Here is a 27,612-nt window from a genome sequence, read left to right as displayed (position 1 = left end):
ACGCGATCTTTATTAATTAAACACAAATGAAAACCCCTTTTAAGAAGGATGCTGTCAGATGCAGAAGTTGACACCAAAACATTAATACTAACAAAGGACCGTGATTTTCTTCAACCAATCAAAATCGTGTTGTCAACCCTGCTACGTCAATCCGGATAAAGAGTACGTAATTAAAAAACAACACTTATGGCATTTTGTCCCATCGTTTGTCTCCTAGTTATTTTTTCTTTTCCGGTTATTTACCTGGAAGAGGAAGTTTGGAAATCATTTGCACTCTGATATGGGAAGAAATAATGTACGTGCGTGCGATCGAGCGTGCGTTTGTGTTGCTAGCACGCCAAAAAATGACAATAACGCAACGTTGCAATTACGTTGTATTTTTGGTAAGATCCACGTAATTTTCACGTAAAGCTCGCAACGTTGTTAAAGACATCGTATTCCCGTTGTCTGTTTGCAGGGACTATATTGCAACATCAACTGACACGTGTGTACTTACTACCTTCCTCGTTGATGCTGTCAGTTTCAAGTACCAGTGAGTGTATAAAAACCGTAGAATTTCAATTCAACATCACTGCGTTCCATCGTATCCCACCGACACGGACTTACAGAGAATTTCTGTGAAACATCGAGGAATCAGATTAGTCTCAGTCTTCTCAAAATCGCGTTATTCTTCCCACAGTCAAGTGACACTAACCATCAATCATGGCTCCATCTGTGATGACACGCTTGCTGAGCCTGCCTCGCGCGCTGGCTGGCCGAGTCTACGAGACAGCCATTGTTCTCGGCGCAGTTGTTGCCGTCTGCTTGTCGTCTGCGCTGGCCTCGCCGCTTCCTGATAACGAAGGCAGTGCTGTTGAGACGATGATGACACCGGAACTGCAGCATCTACAGCAAGACCAGCATCAGCAGCACGGACCACGACATAGGAGGAATGCCGATTCGGTGCCCTGTGAGCCACCGTCGAACCTCACCGCCATGTTTGAAAGTCTCAATGCCAACGTGAGTTTCTCTTCTTTTTATTCTGTTTCAGCAAGTCACAGCATAACCGTACGAGGCATTTTACTCAACAGGTTAATATTACACTACATACTGAGACATCTTCCAAAATCGAAACTTTAAACAATAACAAATACTTCATTGTCTGTTAAAAGAACCAACGTTAGCAATTCGAAGACAAAACAAGTCGCGTAAGGCGAAATAACAACATTTAGTCAAGATGTCGAACTCACAGAATGAAACTGAACGCACTGCTTTTTTTCACCAAGACCACATAATACTCGTAGTTTTGTCAGTCCACCGCTCGTGGCAAAGGCAGTGAAATCGACAAGCCATGCAGAGTAGTGCGGTTGTGGTCGCGCTGAGCAGGTTAACACGCTTTTCTGTATGTCTATTCTTTTTAGCTTACTGAGTTTGTTTTTAATCCAAACATATCATATCTATATGTTTTTGGAATCAGGGACCAGGAATAAGATGAAATTGTTTAAAATCGATTTCGGAAAATTAATTTTAATCATAATTTTTTTTTTAATTTTCAGAGCTTGTTTGTAATCCAAATATAACATATGTATTATGTTTTTGGAATCAGAAAATGACGAAAAATAAGTTGAAATTATTTTTGGATCGTTTAATAAATTTTTTTTTAATTACAAGTTTTTGATTTTTAATGACCAAACTCGTTCATTAGTTTTTAAGCCACCAAGCTGAAATGCAATACCAAAGTCCTGCCTTTGTCGAAGATTGCTTTGCCAAAATTTCAATCAATTTGATTGAAAAATGAGGGTATGACAGTGCCGCCTCAACTTTTACAAAAAGCCGGATATGACGTCATCAAAGGTATTCATCGAAAAAATGAAAACAAATGTCCGGGGATATCAGTCCCAGGAACTCTCATGTAAAATTTCATAAAGATCGGTCGAGTAGTTTAGTCTGAATCGCTCTACACACACACACACGCACAGACAGACAGACAGACACAGACACGGACACACACACACACACACACACACACACACACACACACACACACACACACACACACACACACACATCACGATACTCGTCTCGATTCCCTCTCTATGTTAAAACATTTAGTCAAAACTTGACTAAATGTAAAAAGAAGAAACATTAGATAAAACATCTGTTTCGGATTATCATTTGTGCAGAACAATATGTTATACGTTTTCAGATCAATGATAGCAACAAAAGAATAAGTGTCAGGCTTGCGTTAATTTCACTCAGGGTATATCTCTCTTGCCTTCTGAAAAACGTAAAGACGAACTGCGTATCCTGACATGCAAGATGGAAACATCACATTGTATCTTTCAAACTTCTACTTCTTGGTCGTCGTTTGCTCAGATAGGAATTCACGATATTTGCGCTCGAAAAAAAGAAGAAAACATTTAACATGTCTTTTATCTTGTTCACTGATTTAGAGAAATGTTATTTAACCGTAGTGTATGCCAAATCAAAGCTCATTTTCCTTCATTTCCGACTAAAACACGAAGATGATCCAAGCAATACTTTAAGTAATACACATAGTCTATTCACTCTTTAATCAATTTTGCGGAGGTCTTAGATACGAAATCATTTCAACAAAAACTTGCTTCTCTACACAAAAAGTACGGTAAGGCATAAAATAAAATAAAATTCCGCGTTTCCGGTTCCTGACCGACCCTCTTTTTCCCCCGACCCCACAACTTCTTTGGACCTTTTAACAACAAAAACTCGATTAGCAGACTTCAGATGGGAATCTACCCTCCCTGGCGTCTTAGGAACACAACTGGCAACTTTAATGGAAAGCCTTTGTAAAAACAAATCGCTACTTAGATAAAAGAAAAAAAGTGAAGACCCCTACCCTATTGTTTTTGGCCTTGTCACCGGAAGAAACAATTGTGTGTGCCTTATTGATTGTTGGTATGTGTATAAGTGGAGACTGAGATACTCTTAGCCAATGTACAAGCCTGGGTAGATTACACCAGTATGGTGAATTACGCGGTTGTTAAACTAAGAGACAAACTTTCTTTAATGTAAGCGTATGCTTGAGCAATAGGCGTTATCTTTGTACATAATTATGTCACAATGTCGCAATTGATAATCCCGCATCACACCTTGTTGTTGCAGGTGACACCAACCCAGTTCCTTCGCCCCGCCTTCGGACAACAGGCCTACTTCTTTCCCAGCGGGGTCCGTTTCGGCAGCTCTCCCCCAGCCATCTCAAATCTCTCTGACCCCGTTGCCGAGAATGCCCTGTGTCCGTTTCGTTTCAGGGTCCTGCGTCTTCCACGCGGATACTACCCAGCGGTTATCAACCTTGCCGAGTGTCAGTGCGGCGAGAATACAGGCTTCATATGCAACGAATACCGCTCTTACGTCACCTTACACAGACCCAATGGCTGCCATCAGGGGATGCAACTCTATGAGGAGCAGCGTATTCGCGTTCCGACTGCTTGCGTCTGCAATGGCTTAGTGGGTGTGTAACGGATGGCGGGTTTTTTTTTTGGGGGGGGGGGGGGGGGGGGCAAACGAAAAGGTAAAAAAAAAAAGAAAAAGATTATAACAAATAAAGAGCAAAGATTTTAACATGGCTAAACTGGAAATTGCATTCTATCTAACATTTTGTATACATAATTAGCATTCCATTCGCCGTGTGATATCATTGCATTCACCATGTGATATACATTGTTAGCATTGCATTTGCCATGTGATTACCATACTGAGCGTTGTATTCGCCATGTGATATAGTTTTTAAGCATTGCATACCCCATGTGATAGCATTCAATTCGCCATGTGATATAAACTTTTAGCATTGCATTCGCCATGTGATTTTCATAGTGAGCATTGCATTCACCATGTGGTATACATATTAAACATTCCATTCGCCCTGTGATAGCATTCAATTCGCCATGTGATATACACTTTATCATTGTATTCGCCTTGTGATATAATTAATAAGCATTGTATTCGCCATGTAATATACATAATTAGCATTGCATTCACCATGTGATTTACATAATGAGCGTTACACTCGTAACGTAATATACATAGGCTAATATGCATTGAAATGTCCATCTTATTTCCATAATTAGCATTGCATTCGACATGTGATTTACATAGTGAGCATTGCATTCACCATGTGGTATACATATTAAACATTCCATTCGCCCTGTGATAGCATTCAATTCGCCATGTGATATACACTTTATCATTGTATTCGCCATGTGATATAATTAATAAGCATTGTATTCGCCATGTAATATACATAATTAGCATTGCATTCACCATGTGATTTACATAATGAGCGTTACACTCGTAACGTAATATACATAGGCTAATATGCATTGAAATGTCCATAAGTTATTTCCATAATTAGCATTGCATTCGACATGTGATTTACATAATAAGCATTCCATTCGCCATGTGATTTACATAATGAGCATTAAATTCGCGATACTTGTGATAAACATAAATAGAAGTTCATTCATCATGTCATATACATGAATAACATTGAAACGTGAGTGTCACAAACAGGATCGCAGCGCTTTTGGACGACTGTTTCGCTTCCCCAGGCAGGGGTTTTCATCGTAAAATAATAAATGAACATAGAAGTTTCTATTGTTAGAGACAGCTGTAACTTATAACCAGTTCTTGGTTACCGGTTGATAATCTCATTATCACTTTGTGTAGGTCATATTGATCTTGAGCTCTTTATTGCAATAAACTGCCAAAGCACAAAATGCACTCTCAGTTGTTTTGTGTGTGTGTGTTTGTGTGTGTGTGTGTGTGCGTAAGTGTGTGTGTGGGTGTGTGTGTGTGTGTGTGTGTGTGCGTGAGTGTGTGTGTGTGTGTGTAGGTCCGTGTGTTAGTGCGTGCGTGCGTGTGTGTCCGTGTGTGTTGGTGTGTGTGTGTGTGTGTGTGTGTGTGTGTGTGTTTATGTGTATCTCCGTGTGTTAATGCTTGCAAGCGTGCGTGCTAGCGTGCGTACTAGAGTGCGTGCGTGCGTGCGTGTGTGTGTGTGCGTGCATGCGTCAGTCTCCCCATCGGCCTGTCAGTCTGCATGTTTGCCTATCTGTCTGTCTGTTTTGAAACACAGTTTTCTACAGTCCTGGATGTCCTGGTGCGTACCAATCTCCTGTTCACGTATATTGCCAATACCGCCACCTAAAGCTACCAAATGCATGTTAAAGGCATATGTACGCGCTCCCGTGTTTACAAAGTGTAGTTTGCCCATAATCGATGTCAAACGCACCATAAGACCATGTAATGACGATATGTCGCCATGCGCGGACCATATACATGCATTACAGCTTGTTTTAGAGTCTCAAAAACTTTGGATGTAAACAAAGACGCGGAGTTATTTCCCTTGCGTCAACGCTACCTCTGTTGGCAAATCTATAAATAGGACGATCCAGATCAAAATGAAAATTAACATATCTCAACATTGAAGGGGTCCTAGACCACAATATTTTGCAGGGAACTTAATTTAGCTTGTCTCCAGCTGTTGGTAAAGCAATTAGCGTGTATAGTCATCGAGTACATATGGCTTTAATAGTTGTACGAGCATCCTTCCACTGGAACACACAGCAACAATACCAGCCTAGCTGTTGTCTGTGTATAATGGGAATTATTTGTTATATTAATGGTAAAGCATTTTTCGGACAGTTGTTGTTGTCAGGTACCAAATCACTTCCGCAAAAAACGTCCCACTTCGCAAAACAGCCAGACCGTAAAGTGCCAGTATGTGACCAAATGGAGAAATGCTAAGGCGAAATTACTACATTTAGTCAAGCTGTCGAACTCACGGAATGTACCTGAACGCACTGCATTTTTTCATAACATATCATATCTATATGTTTCTGGAATCAGGAAATGATAAAGAATAAGACGAAATCATTTTTGGATCGATTTCTTACATTATAATTGTATTACTAATTGTAATGTAATGGGGATGTAGCTCAGTCGGTAGCGCGCTGGATTTGTATCCAGTTGGCCGCTGTCAGCGTGAGTTCGTCCCCACGTTCGGCGAGAGATTTATTTCTCAGAGTCAACTTTGTGTGCAGACTCTCCTCGGTGTCCGAACACCCCCGTGTGTACACGCAAGCACAAGACCAAGTGCGCACGAAAAAGATCCTGTAATCCATGTCAGAGTTCGGTGGGTTATAGAAACACGAAAATACCCAGCATGCTTCCTCCGAAAACGGCGCATGGCTGCCTAAATGGCGGGGTAAAACACGGTCATAAACATAAAATTCCACTCCTGCAAAAAACACGAGTGTACGTGGCAATTTCAGCCCACGAACGCAGAAGAAGAAGAAGAAGTATTACTAATTAATCTATTTTCGTTAATTGTGATCCCATTTTAAGAGTAAACATGACATATGTATATATTTTTAGATTCCGAATTTGATGAAGAATATGATGCAATTAATGTTAAATGTGTATGCAAACAACTAACACTCTTGTCTGTGCCTTTGTTCTTTCTAAACTTGACTACTGCAACTCTCTTCTCTCTGGCTGTCCTCTGTACCTCCTGCATAAACTACAAAAAGTCCAAAACTCGGCAGCACGCCTCATTCTGAAAGCACGAAAACGAGATCACGCAACACCACTTCTTCACACATTGCACTGGTTACCTGTTCAAGCCCGCATTGACTACAAATTGTCCACCCTCTGCTTTAACTTCTTTTCTGGGTCGTCTCCTGCTTACTTCTCTGAACTCCTCACCGTCTATTCTCCAGCAAGACAACTCCGTGCATCTTCTGACTGTCCCATCCTCACCATTCCACACACCAAAACCAAAACATACGGACAACGCACTTTTACTTTCTGCGCATCCACACAATGGAATTCTCTTCCCTTTCACATCCGCCACTCTCAGTCACCCCACGCATTCAAACAAGCACTTAAAACGCACCTCTTCAAGAAATACAACAGTCTATCAGTAGGCTACATGTAGTGTATTTGTTGTTTTAGTGATAATGTGATAATGTATATAAACATCTAGGGCTGTTTTCAGTATTGTTGATAACATGTTCTGTTTGATTAAGGGTATTCAGCTGGTATTTCCTTGTTTTCACTACCAATTTTATTCATGTTTTTATTACTTAGTTAGTGGAAGAATCTTTTGTAATGTATGTTTGATGGTGTATGCTTTTAATTAAGCGTTGCTGACTATGAATGTAGATGTAAATGCTTGTATAACTGTGTTTTAATTTTGAATGTGTCAAGCGCAAAGAGCATAATTGTAAAGTTATGATGTTTGTTTTGTTTGTTTGTTTGCTTAACGCCCAGCCGACCACGAAGGGCCATATCAGGGCGGTGCTGCTTTGACATTTAACGTGCGCCACACACAAGACAGAAGTCGCAGCACAGGCTTCATGTCTTACCCAGTCACATTATTCTGACACCGGACCAACCAGTCCTAGCACTAACCCCATAATGCCAGACGCCAGGCGGAGCAGCCACTAGATTGCCAATTTTTAAGTCTTAGGTATAACCCGGCCGGGGTTCGAACCCGCGACCTCCCGATCACGGGGCGGACGCCTTACCACTAGGCCAACCGTGCCGGTAGTTATGATGTTAATGTTGCGCTATATAAATGCTCATTTATTATTACTATTATCATTATACAAAATATCGATTTTAATGAGCAAACCCCGGCCGGGTCATACCTGAGACTTAAAATTGGCAGTCTAGTGGCTGCTCCGCCTGGCGTCTGGCATTATGGGGTTAGTGCTAGGACTGGTTGGTCCGGTGTCAGAATAATGTGACTGGGTGAGACATGAAGCCTGTGCTGCCACTTCTGTCTTGTGTGTGGCGCACGTGTTATATGTCAAAGCAGCACCGCCCTGATATGGCCCTTCGTGGTCGGCTGGGCGTTAAGCAAACAAACAAACAAACAAATTAGTCGGCAGTTTGTTGTGTTAATGCGACTCTGTATCTGCAATGTCATGTTATTGTGTACCTCTGAACCAACAACACAACAAATGACTCATAGGGGCACACACCGAGTGGCGGCGACTTCAAAGAAACTAGTGGCTATCGGAAATTGTGTCTGCTTGGGCAATGCTAAGATACAGCTCATTTGATGAAAATAATATCCCTGTCGTGGAAGTACGTGTGTATGCGTGCAATATACACAGACACAGCAACTAACAGTATCAAATGGTTGAAATCTCAGTCGACCAGCTATTTGAAAAAGCTAAAGTTGTATCGTTTTCGGTAGCCCACTTCCCCTGTATCAATTCAAAAGAGCTGCAAGTTGCATGCACCAGTCGACCCATGCACTCAATTTACCTGACATACATCCGGGCTCCTTACCTTCAAACTTTTTAAATTTCGAACTGTTCTGACTTTGTTTTCGTGATAAAAGAATTCTTTGGTGTTTTAACATGGTTTGTGTAAAAAGCTGTCAATTTATTATTTAGATTTTAAAAGTTAGGTCTGGCACCATAACGAGGCTTCCGATTTCTGTGGATAGAAATCCGTCTGTCAACGCAAAAATAAAGGCCCTTGAAAAATGCACGCTCTTTATGGAGGGCACCTAGGGTGTTCTCTAGCGGTAAGTGTTTAAACGAAATGGTCTTTCTACTGTGTGTAAAAGTGTCACATTGTCCTTGACCAGAAATTGATGGTTTGCGGGAGGCGGAGAGTGGCTTTAATCTTTTTGTTGCAAGTTACTCAGTATCCGTTACTCTAGTTCATGGAATTAGAAATTCATCTTGTCGAGAGAAAAAATCCCAATAAGCCACTTCCTCCCCACCCTCCCCCCATTCCTCGTGTGCTGACACAAACAGGAAACGCGATGTGGTGATAGGTGTGTGTATGTGTCTCCTCAGAGACAATGCCACGACGATATCATGCAGGGTTCAACTGATACCTGAACAGCATTAACTTCAGCAGCACAGTCATCAGGGGCCCGGTAGCTCAGTTGGTAGAGCACTGGACTTGTGATCGGAAGGTCGCAGGTTCGAATTCGGGTTTGGGACGGACACGGGTCAACTTTATGTGCAGACCCAGAGACGGAAGCCATGTCCCACCCCCGTGTCATCACAATGGCACGTAAAAGACCTTGGTCATTCTGCCATAAGTGCAGGTGGCTGAATACACCTAAACACGCAGACACCCGGGTAGCGCGACTCCGTTGCTGCTAGCTTTCCACTGGGAGGAAGCGACCCGAATTTCCCAGCGATGGGACAATAAAGTAATGAAAATGAAAATGAAAAATGAAAATCAAAGTTTGCACCATCTAGGTTCGGAGACTGACAGTAAATATATGTACCAAAAATACATACCACGCCACAGCATCATCCATTGCATGTCTCTGGACACGCCATTATCAGCATACCTCACCCGCCCACTTTTGGTGACTTAAAAACAAAATGTCGTAAACAAACGTAATCCGTTCCGCATCTTTGGCCAAGTCACTTCTTTGTGCATTGTCGACTACGACACGAATGTCCGAGTCTGACAATGTCAATGAGTTGTCCCGCTTGACTGCACACTTCCGCAGAGGGAGTAAATGTCGAGTTAATGGGTATCGGAAACTGTATAACATGTGTGTGTGTGTGTGTGTGTGTGTGTGTGTGTGTGTGTGTGTGTGTGTGTGTGTGTGTGTGTGTGTGTGTTCTCTTTGAGTTGAATGCGACGTTACAGTTTTCGTTGATGATGCCTGAGCAATAAACATTGCATGTGAACAGTACACGTAAACGCAGACAGACAGACAGACAGACACACACACACACACACACACACACACACACACACACACACACACACACACACAACGAAATATATACTGAAAAGTCGTGTATACTTGTCTTTTGAACTGCCATTTCGTTGCGCATTTTTCAATTTGATCTTTCTTTATACATTTTGTAAAACGTAATTTACCCAAAGATAATGTAAATACGAGTACATGTATTTCTAAACCTTCAGATTATCATAAGAACATATTGCGATAAACTTCGATTAAATTCTATTCTATTTGATATATTTTCGATAATAATTATTATTTGTTTACCAATATTTGCATGGAGAATAAAGACAAAAACACGCTCGAATGCAGCTATTGTAACAGGTAATTATCACGCGATCTTTATTAATTAAACACAAATGAAAACCCCTTTTAAGAAGGATGCTGTCAGATGCAGAAGTTGACACCAAAACATTAATACTAACAAAGGACCGTGATTTTCTTCAACCAATCAAAATCGTGTTGTCAACCCTGCTACGTCAATCCGGATAAAGAGTACGTAATTAAAAAACAACACTTATGGCATTTTGTCCCATCGTTTGTCTCCTAGTTATTTTTATATTTAGTCAAGTTTTGACTAAATATTTTAACGTAGAGGGGGGAATCGAGACGAGGGTCGTGGTGTATGTGTGTGTGTGTGTGTGTGTGTGTGTGTGTGTGTGTGTGTGTGTGTCTGTGTGTGTGTGTAGAGCGATTCAGACTAAACTACTGGACCGATCTTTATGAAATTTGACATGAGAGTTCCTGGGTATGAAATCCCCATACGTTTTTTTCATTTTTTTGATAAATGTCTTTGATGACGTCATATCCGGCTTTTCGTGAAAGTTGAGGCGGCACTGTCACGCCCTCATTTTTCAACCAAATTGGTTGAAATTTTGGTCAAGTAATCTTCGACGAAGCCCGGGGTTCGGTATTGCATTTCAGCTTGGTGGCTTAAAAATTAATTAATGACTTTGGTCATTAAAAATCGGAAAATTGTAAAAAAAAATAAAAATTTATAAAACGATCCAAATTTACGTTTATCTTATTCTCCATCATTTGCTGATTCCAAAAACATATAAATATGTTATATTCGGATTAAAAACAAGCTCTGAAAATTAAATATATAAAAATTATTATCAAAATTAAATTGTCCAAATCAATTTAAAAACCCTTTCATCTTATTCCTTGTCGGTTCCTGATTCCAAAAACATATAGATATGATATGTTTGGATTAAAAACACGCTCAGAAAGTTAAAACAAAGAGAGGTACAGAAAAGCGTGCTATCCTTCTTAGCGCAACTACTACCCCGCTCTTCTTGTCAATTTCACTGCCTTTGCCATGAGCGGTGGACTGACGATGCTACGAGTATACGGTCTTGCTGAAAAATGGCAGCTACTTGACTAAATATTGTATTTTCGCCTTACGCGACTTGTTTCTTTTCCGGTTATTTACCTGGAAGAGGAAGTTTGGAAATCATTTGCACTCTGATATGGGAAGAAATAATGTACGTGCGTGCGATCGAGCGTGCGTTTGTGTTGCTAGCACGCCAAAAAATGACAATAACGCAACGTTGCAATTACGTTGTATTTTTGGTAAGATCCACGTAATTTTCACGTAAAGCTCGCAACGTTGTTAAAGACATCGTATTCCCGTTGTCTGTTTGCAGGGACTATATTGCAACATCAACTGACACGTGTGTACTTACTACCTTCCTCGTTGATGCTGTCAGTTTCAAGTACCAGTGAGTGTATAAAAACCGTAGAATTTCAATTCAACATCACTGCGTTCCATCGTATCCCACCGACACGGACTTACAGAGAATTTCTGTGAAACATCGAGGAATCAGATTAGTCTCAGTCTTCTCAAAATCGCGTTATTCTTCCCACAGTCAAGTGACACTAACCATCAATCATGGCTCCATCTGTGATGACACGCTTGCTGAGCCTGCCTCGCGCGCTGGCTGGCCGAGTCTACGAGACAGCCATTGTTCTCGGCGCAGTTGTTGCCGTCTGCTTGTCGTCTGCGCTGGCCTCGCCGCTTCCTGATAACGAAGGCAGTGCTGTTGAGACGATGATGACACCGGAACTGCAGCATCTACAGCAAGACCAGCATCAGCAGCACGGACCACGACATAGGAGGAATGCCGATTCGGTGCCCTGTGAGCCACCGTCGAACCTCACCGCCATGTTTGAAAGTCTCAATGCCAACGTGAGTTTCTCTTCTTTTTATTCTGTTTCAGCAAGTCACAGCATAACCGTACGAGGCATTTTACTCAACAGGTTAATATTACACTACATACTGAGACATCTTCCAAAATCGAAACTTTAAACAATAACAAATACTTCATTGTCTGTTAAAAGAACCAACGTTAGCAATTCGAAGACAAAACAAGTCGCGTAAGGCGAAATAACAACATTTAGTCAAGATGTCGAACTCACAGAATGAAAGTGAACGCACTGCTTTTTTCACCAAGACGACATAATACTCGTAGTTTTGTCAGTCCACCGCTCGTGGCAAAGGCAGTGAAATCGACAAGCCATGCAGAGTAGTGCGGTTGTGGTCGCGCTGAGCAGGTTAACACGCTTTTCTGTATGTCTATTCTTTTTAGCTTACTGAGTTTGTTTTTAATCCAAACATATCATATCTATATGTTTTTGGAATCAGGGACCAGGAATAAGATGAAATTGTTTAAAATCGATTTCGGAAAATTAATTTTAATCATAATTTTTTTTTTAATTTTCAGAGCTTGTTTGTAATCCAAATATAACATATGTATTATGTTTTTGGAATCAGAAAATGACGAAAAATAAGTTGAAATTATTTTTGGATCGTTTAATAAATTTTTTTTTAATTACAAGTTTTTGATTTTTAATGACCAAACTCGTTCATTAGTTTTTAAGCCACCAAGCTGAAATGCAATACCAAAGTCCTGCCTTTGTCGAAGATTGCTTTGCCAAAATTTCAATCAATTTGATTGAAAAATGAGGGTATGACAGTGCCGCCTCAACTATTACAAAAAGCCGGATGTGACGTCATCAAAGGTATTCATCGAAAAAATGAAAAAAAACGTCCGGGGATATCAGTCCCAGGAACTCTCATGTAAAATTTCATAAAGATCGGTCGAGTAGTTTAGTCTGAATCGCTCTACACACACACACACGCACAGACAGACAGACAGACACACAGACACAGACACACACACACACACACACACACACACACACACACACACACACACACACACACACACATACACCACGATCCTCGTCTCGATTCCCTCTCTATGTTAAAACATTTAGTCAAAACTTGACTAAATGTAAAAAGAAGAAACATCAGATAAAACATCTGTTTCGGATTATCATTTGTGCAGAACAAAATGCACAATATGTTATACGTTTTCAGATCAATGATAGCAACAAAAAAATAAGTGTCAGGCTTGCGTTAATTTCACTCAGGGTATATCTCTCTTGCCTTCTGAAAAACGTAAAGACGAACTGCGTATCCTGACATGCAAGATGGAAACATCACATTGTATCTTTCAAACTTCTACTTCTTGGTCGTCGTTTGCTCAGATAGGAATTCACGATATTTGCGCTCGAAAAAAAGAAGAAAACATTTAACATGTCTTTTATCTTGTTCACTGATTTAGAGAAATGTAGTGTATGCCAAATCAAAACTCATTTTCCTTCATTTCCGACTAAAACACGAAGATGATCCAAGCAATACTTTAAGTAATATATCGATAGTAATACACAGTCTATTCACTCTTTGATCAATTTTGCGGAGGTCTTAGATACGAAATCATTTCAACAAAAACTTGCTTCTCTACACAAAAAGTACGGTAAGGCATAAAATAAAATAAAATTCCGCGTTTCCGGTTCCCGACCGACCCTCTTTTTCCCCCCGACCCCAGAACTTCTTTGGACCTTTCAACAACAAAAACTCGATTAGCAGACTTCAGATGGGAATCTACCCTCCCTGGCGTCTTAGGAACACAACTGGCAACTTTAATGGAAAGCATTTGTAAAAACAAATCGCTACTTAGATAAAAAAAAAAGAAAAAAAGTGAAGACCCCTACCCTATTGTTTTTGGCCTTGTCACCGGAAGAAACAATTGTGTTTTTTGTGCCTTATTGATTGTTGGTATGTGTATAAGTGGAGACTGAGATACTCTTAGCCAATGTACAAGCCTGGGTAGATTACACCAGTATGGTGAATTACGCGGTTGTTAAACTAAGAGACAAACTTTCTTTAATGTATGCGTATGCTTGAGCCCTAGGCGTTATCTTTGTACATAATTAAGTCACAATGTCGCAATTGATAATCCCGCATCACACCTTGTTGTTGCAGGTGACACCAACCCAGTTCCTTCGCCCCGCCTTCGGACAACAGGCCTACTTCTTTCCCAGCGGGGTCCGTTTCGGCAGCTCTCCCCAAGCCATCTCAAATCTCGCTGACCCCGTGGCCGAGAATGCCCTGTGTCCGTTTCGTTTCAAGGTCCTGCGTCTTCCACGCGGATACTACCCAGCGGCTATCAACCTTGCAGAGTGTCAGTGCGGCGAGAATACAGGCTACATCTGCGACGAATACCGCTCTTACGTCACCTTACACAGACCCAATGGCTGCCATCAGGGGATGCAACTCTATGAGGAGCAGCGTATTCGCGTTCCGACTGCTTGCGTCTGCAATAGCTTAGTGGGTGTGTAACGGATGGCGTTCTTTTTTTTTGGGGGGGGGGGGGGGGGGGGCCATACGAAAAGGTAAAAAGAAAAGAAAAAGGTTACAACAAATAAAGAGCAAAGATTTTAACATGGCTAAACTGGAAATTGCATTCTATCTAACATTTTGTATACATAACTAGCATTCCATTCGCCGTGTGATATCATTGCATTCACCATGTGATATACATTGTTAGCATTGCATTTGCCATGTGATTAACATACTGAGCGTTGTATTCGCCATGTGATATAGTTTTTAAGCATTGCATACCCCATGTGATAGCATTCAATTCGCCATGTGATATAAACTTTTAGCATTGCATTCGCCATGTGATTTACATAGTGAGCATTGCATTCACCATGTGGTATACATATTAAACATTCCATTCGCCCTGTGATAGCATTCAATTAGCCATGTGATATACACTTTATCATTGTATTCGCCTTGTGATATAATTAATAAGCATTGTATTCGCCATGTAATATACATAATTAGCATTGCATTCACCATGTGATTTACATAATGAGCGTTACACTCGTAACGTAATATACATAGGCTAATATGCATTGAAATGTCCATCTTATTTCCATAATTAGCATTGCATTCGACATGTGATTTACATAATAAGCATTCCATTCGCCATGTGATTTACATAATGAGCATTAAATTCGCGATACTTGTGATAAACATAAATAGAAGTTCATTCATCATGTCATATACATGAATAACATTGAAACGTGAGTGTCACAAACAGGATCGCAGCGCTTTTGGACGACTGTTTCGCTTCCCCAGGCAGGGGTTTTCATCGTAAAATAATAAATGAACATAGAAGTTTCTATTGTTAGAGACAGCTGTAACTTATAACCAGTTCTTGGTTACCGGTTGATAATCTCATTATCACTTTGTGAAGGTCATATTGATCTTGAGCTCTTTATTGCAATAAACTGCCAAAGCACAAAATGCACTGTGTTTGTGTGTGTGCGTGTGTGTGTGTGTGCGTGAGTGTGTGTGTGTGTGTGTGTGTGTATGTCCGTGTGTTAGTGCGTGCGTGCGTGTGTGTGTCCGTGTGTGTTGGTGTGTGTGTGTGTGTGTGTGTTTATGTGTATCTCCGTGTGTTAATGCTTGCAAGCGTGCGTGCTAGCGTGCGTACTAGAGTGCGTGCGTGCGTGCGTGTGTGTGTGTGCGTGCATGCGTCAGTCTCCCCATCGGCCTGTCAGTCTGCATGTTTGCCTATCTGTCTGTCTGTTTTGAAACACAGTTTTCTACAGTCCTGGATGTCCTGGTGCGTACCAATCTCCTGTTCACGTATATTGCCAATACCGCCACCTAAAGCTACCAAATGCATGTTAAGTGTTGTACGAGCATCCTTCCACTGGAACACACAGCAACAATACCAGCCTAGCTGTTGTCTGTGTATAATGGGAATTATTTGTTATATTAATGGTAAAGCATTTTTCGGACAGTTGTTGTTGTCAGGTACCAAATCACTTCCGCAAAAAACGTCCCACTTCGCAAAACAGCCAGACCGTAAAGTGCCAGTATGTGACCAAATGGAGAAATGCTAAGGCGAAATTACTACATTTAGTCAAGCTGTCGAACTCACGGAATGTACCTGAACGCACTGCATTTTTTCATAACATATCATATCTATATGTTTCTGGAATCAGGAAATGATAAAGAATAAGACGAAATCATTTTTGGATCGATTTCTTACATTATAATTGTATTACTAATTGTAATGTAATGGGGATGTAGCTCAGTCGGTAGCGCGCTGGATTTGTATCCAGTTGGCCGCTGTCAGCGTGAGTTCGTCCCCACGTTCGGCGAGAGATTTATTTCTCAGAGTCAACTTTGTGTGCAGACTCTCCTCGGTGTCCGAACACCCCCGTGTGTACACGCAAGCACAAGACCAAGTGCGCACGAAAAAGATCCTGTAATCCATGTCAGAGTTCGGTGGGTTATAGAAACACGAAAATACCCAGCATGCTTCCTCCGAAAACGGCGCATGGCTGCCTAAATGGCGGGGTAAAACACGGTCATAAACATAAAATTCCACTCCTGCAAAAAACACGAGTGTACGTGGCAATTTCAGCCCACGAACGCAGAAGAAGAAGAAGAAGTATTACTAATTAATCTATTTTCGTTAATTGTGATCCCATTTTAAGAGTAAACATGACATATGTATATATTTTTAGATTCCGAATTTGATGAAGAATATGATGCAATTAATGTTAAATGTGTATGCAAACAACTAACACTTTTGTATGTGCCTTTGTTCTTTCTAAACTTGACTACTGCAACTCACTTCTCTCTGGCTGTCCTCTGTACCTCCTGCATAAACTACAAAAAGTCCAAAACTCGGCAGCACGCCTCATTCTGAAAGCACGAAAACGAGATCACGCAACACCACTTCTTCACACACTGCACTGGTTACGTATTCAAGCCCGCATTGACTACAAATTGTCCACCCTCTGCTTTAACTTCTTTTCTGGGTCGTCTCCTGCTTACTTCTCTGAACTCCTCACCGTCTATTCTCCAGCAAGACAACTCCGTGCATCTTGTGACTGTCCCATCCTCACTATTCCACACACCAAAACCAAAACATACGGACAACGCACTTTTACTTTCTGCGCACCCACACAATGGAATTCTCTTCCCTTTCACATCCGCCACTCTCAGTCACCCCACGCATTCAAACAAGCACTTAAAACGCACCTCTTCAAGAAATACAACAGTCTACCAGTAGGCTACATGTAGTGTATTTGTTGTTTTAGTGATAATGTGATAATGTATATAAACATCTAGGGCTGTTTTCAGTATTGTTGATAACATGTTCTGTTTGATTAAGGGTATTCAGCTGGTATTTCCTTGTTTTCACTACCTATTTTATTCATGTTTTTATTACTTAGTTAGTGGAAGAATCTTTTGTAATGTATGTTTGATGGTGTATGCTTTTAATTAAGCGTTGCTGACTATGAATGTAGATGTAAATGCTTGTATAACTGTGTTTTAATTTTGAATGTGTCAAGCGCAAAGAGCATAATTGTAAAGTTATGATGTTTGTTTTGTTTGTTTGTTTGCTTAACGCCCAGCCGACCACGAAGGGCCGTATCAGGGCGGTGCTGCTTTGACATTTAACGTGCGCCACACACAAGACAGAAGTCGCAGCACAGGCTTCATGTCTCACCCAGTCACATTATTCTGACACCGGACCAACCAGTCCTAGCACTAACCCCATAATGCCAGACGCCAGGCGGAGCAGCCACTAGATTGCCAATTTTTAAAGTCTTAGGTATGACCCGGCCGGGGTTCGAACCCACGGGGCGGACGCCTTACCACTAGGCCAACCGTGCCGGTAGTTATGATGTTAATGTTGCGCTATATAAATGCTCATTTATTATTACTATTATCATTATACAAAATATCGATTTTAATGAGCAAACCCCGGCCGGGTCATACCTGAGACTTAAAAATTGGCAATCTAGTGGCTGCTCCGCCTGGCGTCTGGCATTATGGGGTTAGTGCTAGGACTGGTTGGTCCGGTGTCAGAATAATGTGACTGGGTGAGACATGAAGCCTGTGCTGCGACTTCTGTCTTGTGTGTGGCGCACGTGTTATATGTCAAAGCAGCACCGCCCTGATATGGCCCTTCGTGGTCGGCTGGGCGTTAAGCAAACAAACAAACAAACAAATTAGTCGGCAGTTTGTTGTGTTAATGCGACTCTGTATCTGCAATGTCATGTTATTGTGTACCTCTGAACCAACAACACAACAAATGACTCATAGCGGCACACACCGAGTGGCGGCGACTTCAAAGAAACTAGTGGTTATCGGAAATTGTGTCTGCTTGGGCAATGCTAAGATACAGCTCATTTGATGAAAATAATATCCCTGTCGTGGAAGTACGTGTGTATGCGTGCAATATACACAGACACAGCAACTAACAGTATCAACTGGTTGAAATCTCAGTCGACCAGCTTTTTGAAAAAGCTAAAGTTGTATCGTTTTCGGTAGCCCACTTCCCCTGTATCAATTCAAAAGAGCTGCAAGTTGCATGCACCAGTCGACCCATGCACTCAATTTACCTGACATACATCCGGGCTCCTTACCTTCAAACTTTTTAAATTTCGAACTGTTCTGACTTTGTTTTCGTGATAAAAGAATTCTTTGGTGTTTTAACATGGTTTGTGTAAAAAGCTGTCAATTTATTATTTAGATTTTAAAAGTTAGGTCTGGCACCATAACGAGGCTTCCGATTTCTGTGGATAGAAATCCGTCTGTCAACGCAAAAATAAAGGCCCTTGAAAAATGCACGCTCTTTATGGAGGGCACCTAGGGTGTTCTCTAGCGGTAAGTGTTTAAACGAAATGGTCTTTGTACTGTGTGTAAAAGTGTCACATTGTCCTTGGCCAGAAATTGATGGTTTACGGGAGGCGGAGAGTGGCTTTAATCTTTTTGTTGCAAGTTACTCAGTATCCGTTACTCTAGTTCATGGAATTAGAAATTCATCTTGTCGAGAGAAAAAATCCCAATAAGCCACTTCCTCCCCACTCTCCCCCCATTCCTCGTGTGCTGACACAAACAGGAGACGCGATGAGGTGATAGGTGTGTGTATGTGTCTCCACAGAGACAATGCCACGACGATATCATGCAGGGTTCAACTGATACCTGAACAGCATTAACTTCAGCAGCACAGTCATCAGGGGCCCGGTAGCTCAGTTGGTAGAGCACTGGACTTGTGATCGAAAGGTCGCAGGTTCGAATTCGGGCCGGGACGGACACGGGTCAACTTTATGTGCAGACCCAGAGACGGAAGCCATGTCCCACCCCCGTGTCATCACAATGGCACGTACAAGACCTTGGTCATTCTGCCATAAGTGCAGGTGGCTGAATAAACCTAAACACGCAGACACCCGGGTAGCGCGACTCCGTTGCTGCTAGCTTTCCACTGGGAGGAAGCGACCCGAATTTCCCAGCGATGGGACAATAAAGTAATGAAAATGAAAATGAAAAATGAAAATCAAAGTTTGCACCATCTAGGTTCGGAGACCTACAGTAAACATATGTACCAAAAATACATACCACGCCACAGCATCGTCCATTGCATGTCTCTGGACACGCCATTATTAGCATGGCTCACCCGCCCACTTTTGGTGACTTAAAAACAAAATGTCGTAAACAAACGTAATCCGTTCCGCATCTTTGGCCAAGTCACTTCTTTGTGCATTGTCGACTACGACACGAATGTCCGAGTCTGACAATGTCAATGAGTTGTCCCGCTTGACTGCACACTTCCGCAGAGGGAGTAAATGTCGAGTTAATGGGTATCGGAAACTGTATAACATGTTGATGTGTGTGTGTGTGTGTGTGTGTGTGTGTGTGTGTGTGTGTGTGTGTGTGTGTGTGTGCGTGTGTGTGTGTGTGTGTGTGTGTGTGTGTGTGTGTGTGTGTTCTCTTTGAGTTGAATGCAACGTTACAGTTTTCGTTGATGATGCCTCAGCAATAAACATTGCATGTGAACAGTACACGTAAGCGCAGACAGACAGACAGACAGACAGACAGACAGACACACACACACACACACACACACACACACACACACACACAACGAAATATATACTGAAAAGTCGTGTATACTTGTCTTTTGAACTGCCATTAATTTCGTTGCGCATTTTCCAATTTGATCTTTCTTTACACATTTTGTAAAACGTAATTTACCCAAAGATAATGTAAATACGAGTATTTCCAAACTTTCAGATTATCATAAGAACATATTGCGATAAACTTCGATTGAATTCTATTCTATTTGATATATTTTCGATAATAATTATCATTTGTTTCCCAATATTTGCATGGAGAATAAAGACAAAAACACGCTCGAATGCAGCTATTGTAACAGGTAATTATCACGCGATCTTTATTAATTAAACACAAATGAAAACCCCTTTTAAGAAGGATGCTGTCAGATGCAGAAGTTGACACCAAAACATTAATACTAACAAAGGACCGTGATTTTCTTCAACCAATCAAAATCGTGTTGTCAACCCTGCAACGTCAATCCGGATAAAGAGTACGTAATTAAAAAACAACACTTATTGCATTTTGTCCCATCGTTTGTCTCCTAGTTATTTTTTCTTTTCCGGTTATTTACCTGGAAGAGGAAGTTTGGGAATCATTTGCACTCTGATATGGGAAGAAATAATGTACGTGCGTGCGATCGAGCGTGCGTTTGTGTTGCTAGCACGCCAAAAAATGACAATAACGCAACGTTGCAATTACGTTGTATTTTTGGTAAGATCCACGTAATTTTCACGTAAAGCTCGCAACGTTGTTAAAGACATCGTATTCCCGTTGTCTGTTTGCAGGGACTATATTGCAACATCAACTGACACGTGTGTACTTACTACCTTCCTCGTTGATGCTGTCAGTTTCAAGTGCCAGTGAGTGTATAAAAACCGTAGAATTTCTATTCAACATCACTGCGTTCCATCGTACCTCACTGACACGGACTTACAGAGAATTTCTGTGAAACATCGAGGAATCAGATTCGTCTCAGTCTTCTCAAAATCGGTTTATTCTTCCCACAGTCAAGTGACACTAACCATCAATCATGGCTCCATCTGTGATGACACGCTTGCTGAGCCTGCCTCGCGCGCTGGCTGGCCGAGTCTACGAGACAGCCATTGTTCTCGGCGCAGTTGTTGCCGTCTGCTTGTCGTCTGCGCTGGCCTCGCCGCTTCCTGATAACGAAGGCAGTGCTGTTGAGACGATGATGACACCGGAACTGCAGCATCTACAGCAAGACCAGCATCAGCAGCACGGACCACGACATAGGAGGAATGCCGATTCGGTGCCCTGTGAGCCACCGTCGAACCTCACCGCCATGTTTGAAAGTCTCAATGCCAACGTGAGTTTCTCTTCTTTTTATTATATTTAGTCAAGTTGTGACTAAATATTTTAACGTAGAGGGGGGAATCGAGACGTGGGTCGTGGTGTATGTGTGTGTGTGTGTGTGTGTGTGTGTCTGTCTGTCTGTCTGTGTGTGTGTGTAGAGCGATTCAGACCAAACTACTGGACCGATCTTCATGAAACTTTACATGAGAGTTCCTGGGATTGATATCCCCGAAAGTTTTTTTCATTTTTTTGATAAATGTCTTTGATGACGTCATATCCGGCTTTTCGTGAAAGTTGAGGCGGCACTGTCACGCTCTCATTTTTCAACCAAATTGGTTGAAATTTTGGTCAAGTAATCTTCGACGAAGCCCGGACTTCGGTATTGCATTTCAGCTTGGTGGCTTAAAAATTAATTAATGACTTTGGTCATTAAAAATCGGAAAATTGTAAAAAAAAAAAATAAAAATTTATAAAACGATCCAAATCTACGTTCTTCTTATTCGCCATTATTTTCTGATTCCAAAAACATATAAATATGTTATATTTGGATTAAAAACAAGCTCTGAAAATTAAATATATAAAAATTATTATCAAAATTAAATTGTCGAAATCAATTTAAAAACACTTTCATCTTATTCCTTGTCGGTTCCTGATTCCAAAAACATATAGATATGATATGTTTGGATTAAAAACACGCTCAGAAAGTTAAAACAAAGAGAGGTACAGAAAAGCGTGCTATCCTTCTTAGCGCAACTACTACCCCGCTCTTCTTGTCAATTTCACTGCCTTTGCCATGAGCGGTGGACTGACGATGCTACGAGTATACGGTCTTGCTGAAAAATGGCATTGCGTTCAGTTTCATTCTGTGAGTTCGACAGCTACTTGACTAAATATTGTATTTTCGCCTTACGCGACTTGTTCTGTTTCAGCAAGTCACAGCATAACCGTACGAGGCATTTTACTCAACAGGTTAATATTACACTACATACTGAGACATCTTCCAAAATCGAAACTTTAAACAATAACAAATACTTCATTGTCTATTAAAAGAACCAACGTTAGCAATTCGAAGACAAAACAAGTCGCGTAAGGCGAAATAACAACATTTAGTCAAGATGTCGAACTCACAGAATGAAACTGAACGCACTGCTTTTTTTCACCAAGACCACATAATACTCGTAGTTTTGTCAGTCCACCGCTCGTGGCAAAGGCAGTGAAATCGACAAGCCATGTAGAGTAGTGCGGTAGTGGTCGCGCTGAGCAGGATAACACGCTTTTCTGTATGTCTATTCTTTTTAGTTTACTGAGTTTGCTTTTAATCCAAACATATCATATCTATATGTTTTTGGAATCAGGGACCAGGAATAAGATGAAATTGTTTAAAATCGATTTCGGAAAATTAATTTTAATCATAATTTTTTTTTAAATTTTCAGAGCTTGTTTGTAATCCAAATATAACATATGTATTATGTTTTTGGAATCAGAAAATGACGAAGAATAAGTTGAAATTATTTTTGGATCGTTTAATAAATTTTTTTTTAATTACAAGTTTTTGATTTTTAATGACCAAACTCGTTCATTAGTTTTTAAGCCACCAAGCTGAAATGCAATACCAAAGTCCTGCCTTTGTCGAAGATTGCTTTTCCAAAATTTCAATCAATTTGATTGAAAAATGAGGGTATGACAGTGCCGCCTCAACTTTTACAAAAAGCCGGATATGACGTCATCAAAGGTATTCATCGACAAAATGAAAACAAATGTCCGGGGATATCAGTCCCAGGAACTCTAAAATTTCATAAAGATCGGTCGAGTAGTTTAGTCTGAATCGCTCTACACACACACACACACACGCACAGACAGACAGACAGACACAACACACACACACACACACACACACACACACACACACACACACACACACACACACACACACACACACACACACACACACACACACACATCACGATACTCGTCTCGATTCCCTCTCTATGTTAAAACATTTAGTCAAAACTTGACTAAATGTAAAAAGAAGAAACATTAGATAAAACATCTGTTTCGGATTATCATTTGTGCAGAACAAAATGCACAATATGTTATACGTTTTCAGATCAATGATAGCAACAAAAGAATAAGTGTCAGGCTTGCGTTAATTTCACTCAGGGTATATCTCTCTTGCCTTCTGAAAAACGTAAAGACGAACTGCGTATCCTGACATGCAAGATGGAAACATCACATTGTATCTTTCAAACTTCTACTTCTTCGTCGTCGTTTGCTCAGATAGGAATTCACGATATTTGCGCTCGAAAAAAAGAAGAAAACATTTAACATGTCTTTTATCTTGTTCACTGATTTAGAGAAATGTAGTGTATGCCAAATCAAAACTCATTTTCCTTCATTTCCGACTAAAACACGAAGATGATCCAAGCAATACTGCCCTTTAAGTAATACACAGTCTATTCACTCTTTAATCAATTTTGCGGAGGTCTTAGATACGAAATCATTTCAACAAAAACTTGCTTCTCTACACAAAAAGTACTGTAAGGCATAAAATAAAATAAAATTCCGCGTTTCCGGTTCCCGACCGACCCTCTTTTTCCCCCCGACCCCAGAACTTCTTTGGACCTTTCAACAACAAAAACTCGATTCGCAGACTTCAGATGGGAATCTACCCTCCCTGGCGTCTTAGGAACACAACTGGCAACTTTAATGGAAAGCCTTTGTAAAAACAAATCGCTACTTAGATAAAAAAAAAAAGAAAAAAAGTTAAGACCCTTACCCTATTGTTTTTGGCCTTGTCACCGGAAGAAACAATTGTGTGTGCCTTATTGATTGTTGGTATGTGTATAAGTGGAGACTGAGATACTCTTAGCCAATGTACAAGCCTGGGTAGATTACACCAGTATGGTGAATTACGCGGTTGTTAAACTAAGAGACAAACTTTCTTTAATGTAAGCGTATGCTTGAGCCCTAGGCGTTATCTTTGTACATAGTTATGTCACAATGTCGCAATTGATAATCCCGCATCACACCTTGTTGTTGCAGGTGACACCAACCCAGTTCCTTCGCCCCGCCTTCGGACAACAGGCCTACTTCTTCCCCAGCGGGGTCCGTTTCGGCAGCTCTCCCCCAGCCATCTCAAATCTCGCTGACCCCGTGGCCGAGAATGCCCTGTGTCCGTTTCGTTTCAGGGTCCTGCGTCTTCCACGCGGATACTACCCAGCGGCTATCAACCTTGCAGAGTGTCAGTGCGGCGAGAATACAGGCTACATCTGCGACGAATACCGCTCTTACGTCACCTTACACAGACCCAATGGCTGCCATCAGGGGATGCAACTCTATGAGGAGCAGCGTATTCGCGTTCCGACTGCCTGCGTCTGCGATGGCTTAGTGGGTGTGTAACGGATGGAGGGGGCATGATTTTGAAAGGCGTCAGAGATCCCGAATCCGACGTGATCTTGCCTTTCTGAAAGTTTGGACGGACTACCTGTGAGACAACTTCGGAGAGGGTCGGTTTTTGTTGTTGTTGGTGGTTTTTTTTTTTTTTTTTTTTTTTTTTTTGGGGGGGGGGGGGGGGGGGGACGCATACGAAAACGTAAAAAAAAAGATTATAACAAATAAAGAGCATAGATTAAAAAAAAAGGAGAAAAAAAGAGATAAAAGAAATAATAAAAATTTAAAAAAATCTTAAAAAAAATCTATAGCTCAACAAAAAAAGTGTATTTTCAAATGTATTTGATTTATTATATTCTATGAATAATGAATTAAATAAAAACATGAAATATGTCTTTAGCTGACTGAGAAAGAATTAGAAACACTTGCACAGATTGAATGTCTACGTTTAAGTTCATTACAAAAAGCATTTCAAAACGTATCACTCGTGTAAGACTGAAACTAACGGGTTTGACATGGAATGTATTATCATTATTATTATATGAAGTCTTATATCGCGCGCGTATCTCCAGACTCGGACTCAAGGCGCAGGGATCTATTTATGCCGTGTGAGATGGAATTTTTTACACAATACATCACGCATTCACATTGACCAGCAGATCGCAACCATTTCGGCGCATATCTTACTTTTCACGGCCTATTATTCCAAGTCACACGGGTATTTTGGTGGACATTTTTTTTATCTATGCCTATACAATTTTGCCAGGGAAGACCCTTTTGTCAATCGTGGGGTCTTTAACGTGCACACCCCAATGTAGTGTACACGATTCTGTACATAACAATTTGTAAAGACAGAAAAATAATATGGTTTTATGTGTTTGTGTTTTTAACATGGCTAAACTGGAAATTGCATTCTATCAAACATTGTGTATACATAAATGTCACACGCATTCCTTCTTTGCCACTACTAAAGCAAACGTGTGCAAGATTGTATGTTACACACTTTGATGCCGAAATCAATTATTCTGATCATGCATTTATTTCTGAAAATGTTTACCTTCACATACATTCAGTCACTACCTTAAACACTTATGTTTTCAGTATTCATTTCAAGTGATCACCAACGTAGAAAAATTGTGTTGGTGCGCGTGTGTGTTTGTGTGTTTAGCTTTCGTTGGTATGTGCTGTTTGGTTCAAAATAAGTTTATCTTTTTTCATTGAAAGAGTCAGAAACGTTGGTTGATACTTTGTTGAATGCATTCAACCAGAAAAGACACGAAACGCATTGAATCTATTTTCTGCGCGCATGCGTGTGTAGGGTATGTGCAAAAGGGCAATTGTGTTTTTCAGTCTTGTTTTGTGCCTGTTATTTCGTCCCCCAAATCTCATTTCTGTCTTTCTATGCCTATGCTGTGAGACATAATCGCTATTACGAGTTAGTCGTGTGACAGAGAGTTTTCTTGCACACTCGACTGCTGCTGTCTCACTTCGGCTACGCCGTCGTGAGACATCTACAGTCTCTTGTGCAAGAAAACTCTCTGTCACATGACTAACTCGTAATAGCGGGTATTAGCATTCCATTCGCCGTGTGATATCATTGCATTCGCCATGTGATATACATTGTTTGCATTGCATTCGCCATGTGATATACATTGTTAGCATTGCATTTGCCATATGATTAACAAACTGAACATTGTATTCGCCATGTGATATAGTTTTTAAGCATTGCATTCCCCATGTGATTTACATTATGAGCATTGCATTCACCATGTGGTATACATATCAAACATTCCATTTACCATGTGATAGCATTCAATTCGCCATGTGATATAAACTTTTAGCATTGCAATCGCCATGTGATTTACATAATGAGCATTGTATTCACCATGTGGTATACATATCAAACATTCCATTTACCATGTGATAGCATTCAATTCGCCATGTGATATACACCTTTAGCATTGCATTCGCCATGTGATTTACATAATGAGCATTGCATTCACCATGTGGTATACATATTAAACATTCCATTCGCCATGTGATAGCATTCAATTCGCCATGTGATATGCACTTTTTGCATTGTATTCGCCTTGTGATATAATTAATAAGCATTGTATTCGCCATGTGATATACATAATTAGCATTGCATTCACCATGTGATTTACATAATGAGCGTTACATTCGCAAAGCAATATACATAATATGCACTGAAATTTTGCATAATTAGCATTGCATTAGACATGTGATTTACAAAATAAGCATTCCATTTGCCATGTGATTTACATAATGAGTATTAAATTCGCGATACTTGTGATAAACATAAATAAAAGTTCATTCACCATGTCATATACATAAATAACATTGAAACCTGAGTGTCACAAACAGGATCGCAGCGCTGTAACACGACTGTTTCGCTTCCCCCAGCAGGGGTTTTCATCGTAAAATAATAAATGAACATAGAAGTTTCTATTGTTAGGGACAGCTGTAACTTAAAACCAGTTCTTGGTTACCGGTTGATAATCTCATTGTCATTTTGTGTAGGTCATATTGATCTTGAGCTCTTTATTGCAATAAACTGCCAAAGCACAAAATGCACTGTGTTTGTGTGTGTGCGTATGTGTGTGTGTGTGTGTGTGTGTGTGTGTGTGCGTGAGTGTGTGTGTGTGTGTGTGTGTGTGTGCGTGAGTGCGTGTGTGTTTGTGTGTTTGTGTGTGTGTTCGTGTGTTAGTGCGTGCGTGCGTGTGTGCGTGCGTGTGTGTTGGTGTGTGTGTGTGTGTGTTTATGTGTATCTCCGCGTGTTAATGCTTGCAAGCGTGCGTGCTAGCGTGCGTTAGTACTAGAGTGCGTGCGTGTGTGTGTGCGTGCATGCGTCAGT

The 27,612-nt window shown here is 40.8% G+C and overlaps 1 protein-coding gene across 1 annotated transcript; it reads left to right on the top strand.

Annotated features, from left to right (window-relative positions):
* The first annotated feature begins 20,962 nt into the window (after positions 1–20,962).
* LOC138977354 (uncharacterized) lies at positions 20,963–24,871 on the top strand. The gene is made up of 2 exons (XM_070350256.1): positions 20,963–21,360; positions 24,390–24,871. The coding sequence occupies exons 1-2, from the start codon at positions 21,064–21,066 to the stop codon at positions 24,744–24,746; spliced, it is 654 nt and encodes a 217-aa protein (XP_070206357.1). The 5' UTR covers positions 20,963–21,063; the 3' UTR covers positions 24,747–24,871.
* Positions 24,872–27,612: the final 2,741 nt, after the last annotated feature.

This window comes from Littorina saxatilis, linkage group LG9 (assembly GCF_037325665.1).
Source record: "Littorina saxatilis isolate snail1 linkage group LG9, US_GU_Lsax_2.0, whole genome shotgun sequence".
NCBI lineage: Eukaryota > Metazoa > Mollusca > Gastropoda > Littorinimorpha > Littorinidae > Littorina > Littorina saxatilis.
Note: the sequence above shows the minus strand (reverse complement) of the source record. Positions and strands in the feature narration are given on the sequence as shown.

Coding starts and splice junctions, on each gene's coding strand:
- LOC138977354 (XM_070350256.1), top strand. CDS start 21,064: ATGGCTCCATCTGTGATGACACGCTTGCTGAGCCTGCCTCGCGCGCTG. Junction 21,361..24,389: donor TTGAAAGTCTCAATGCCAAC/GTGAGTTTCTCT, acceptor TTGTTGTTGCAG/GTGACACCAACCCAGTTCCT.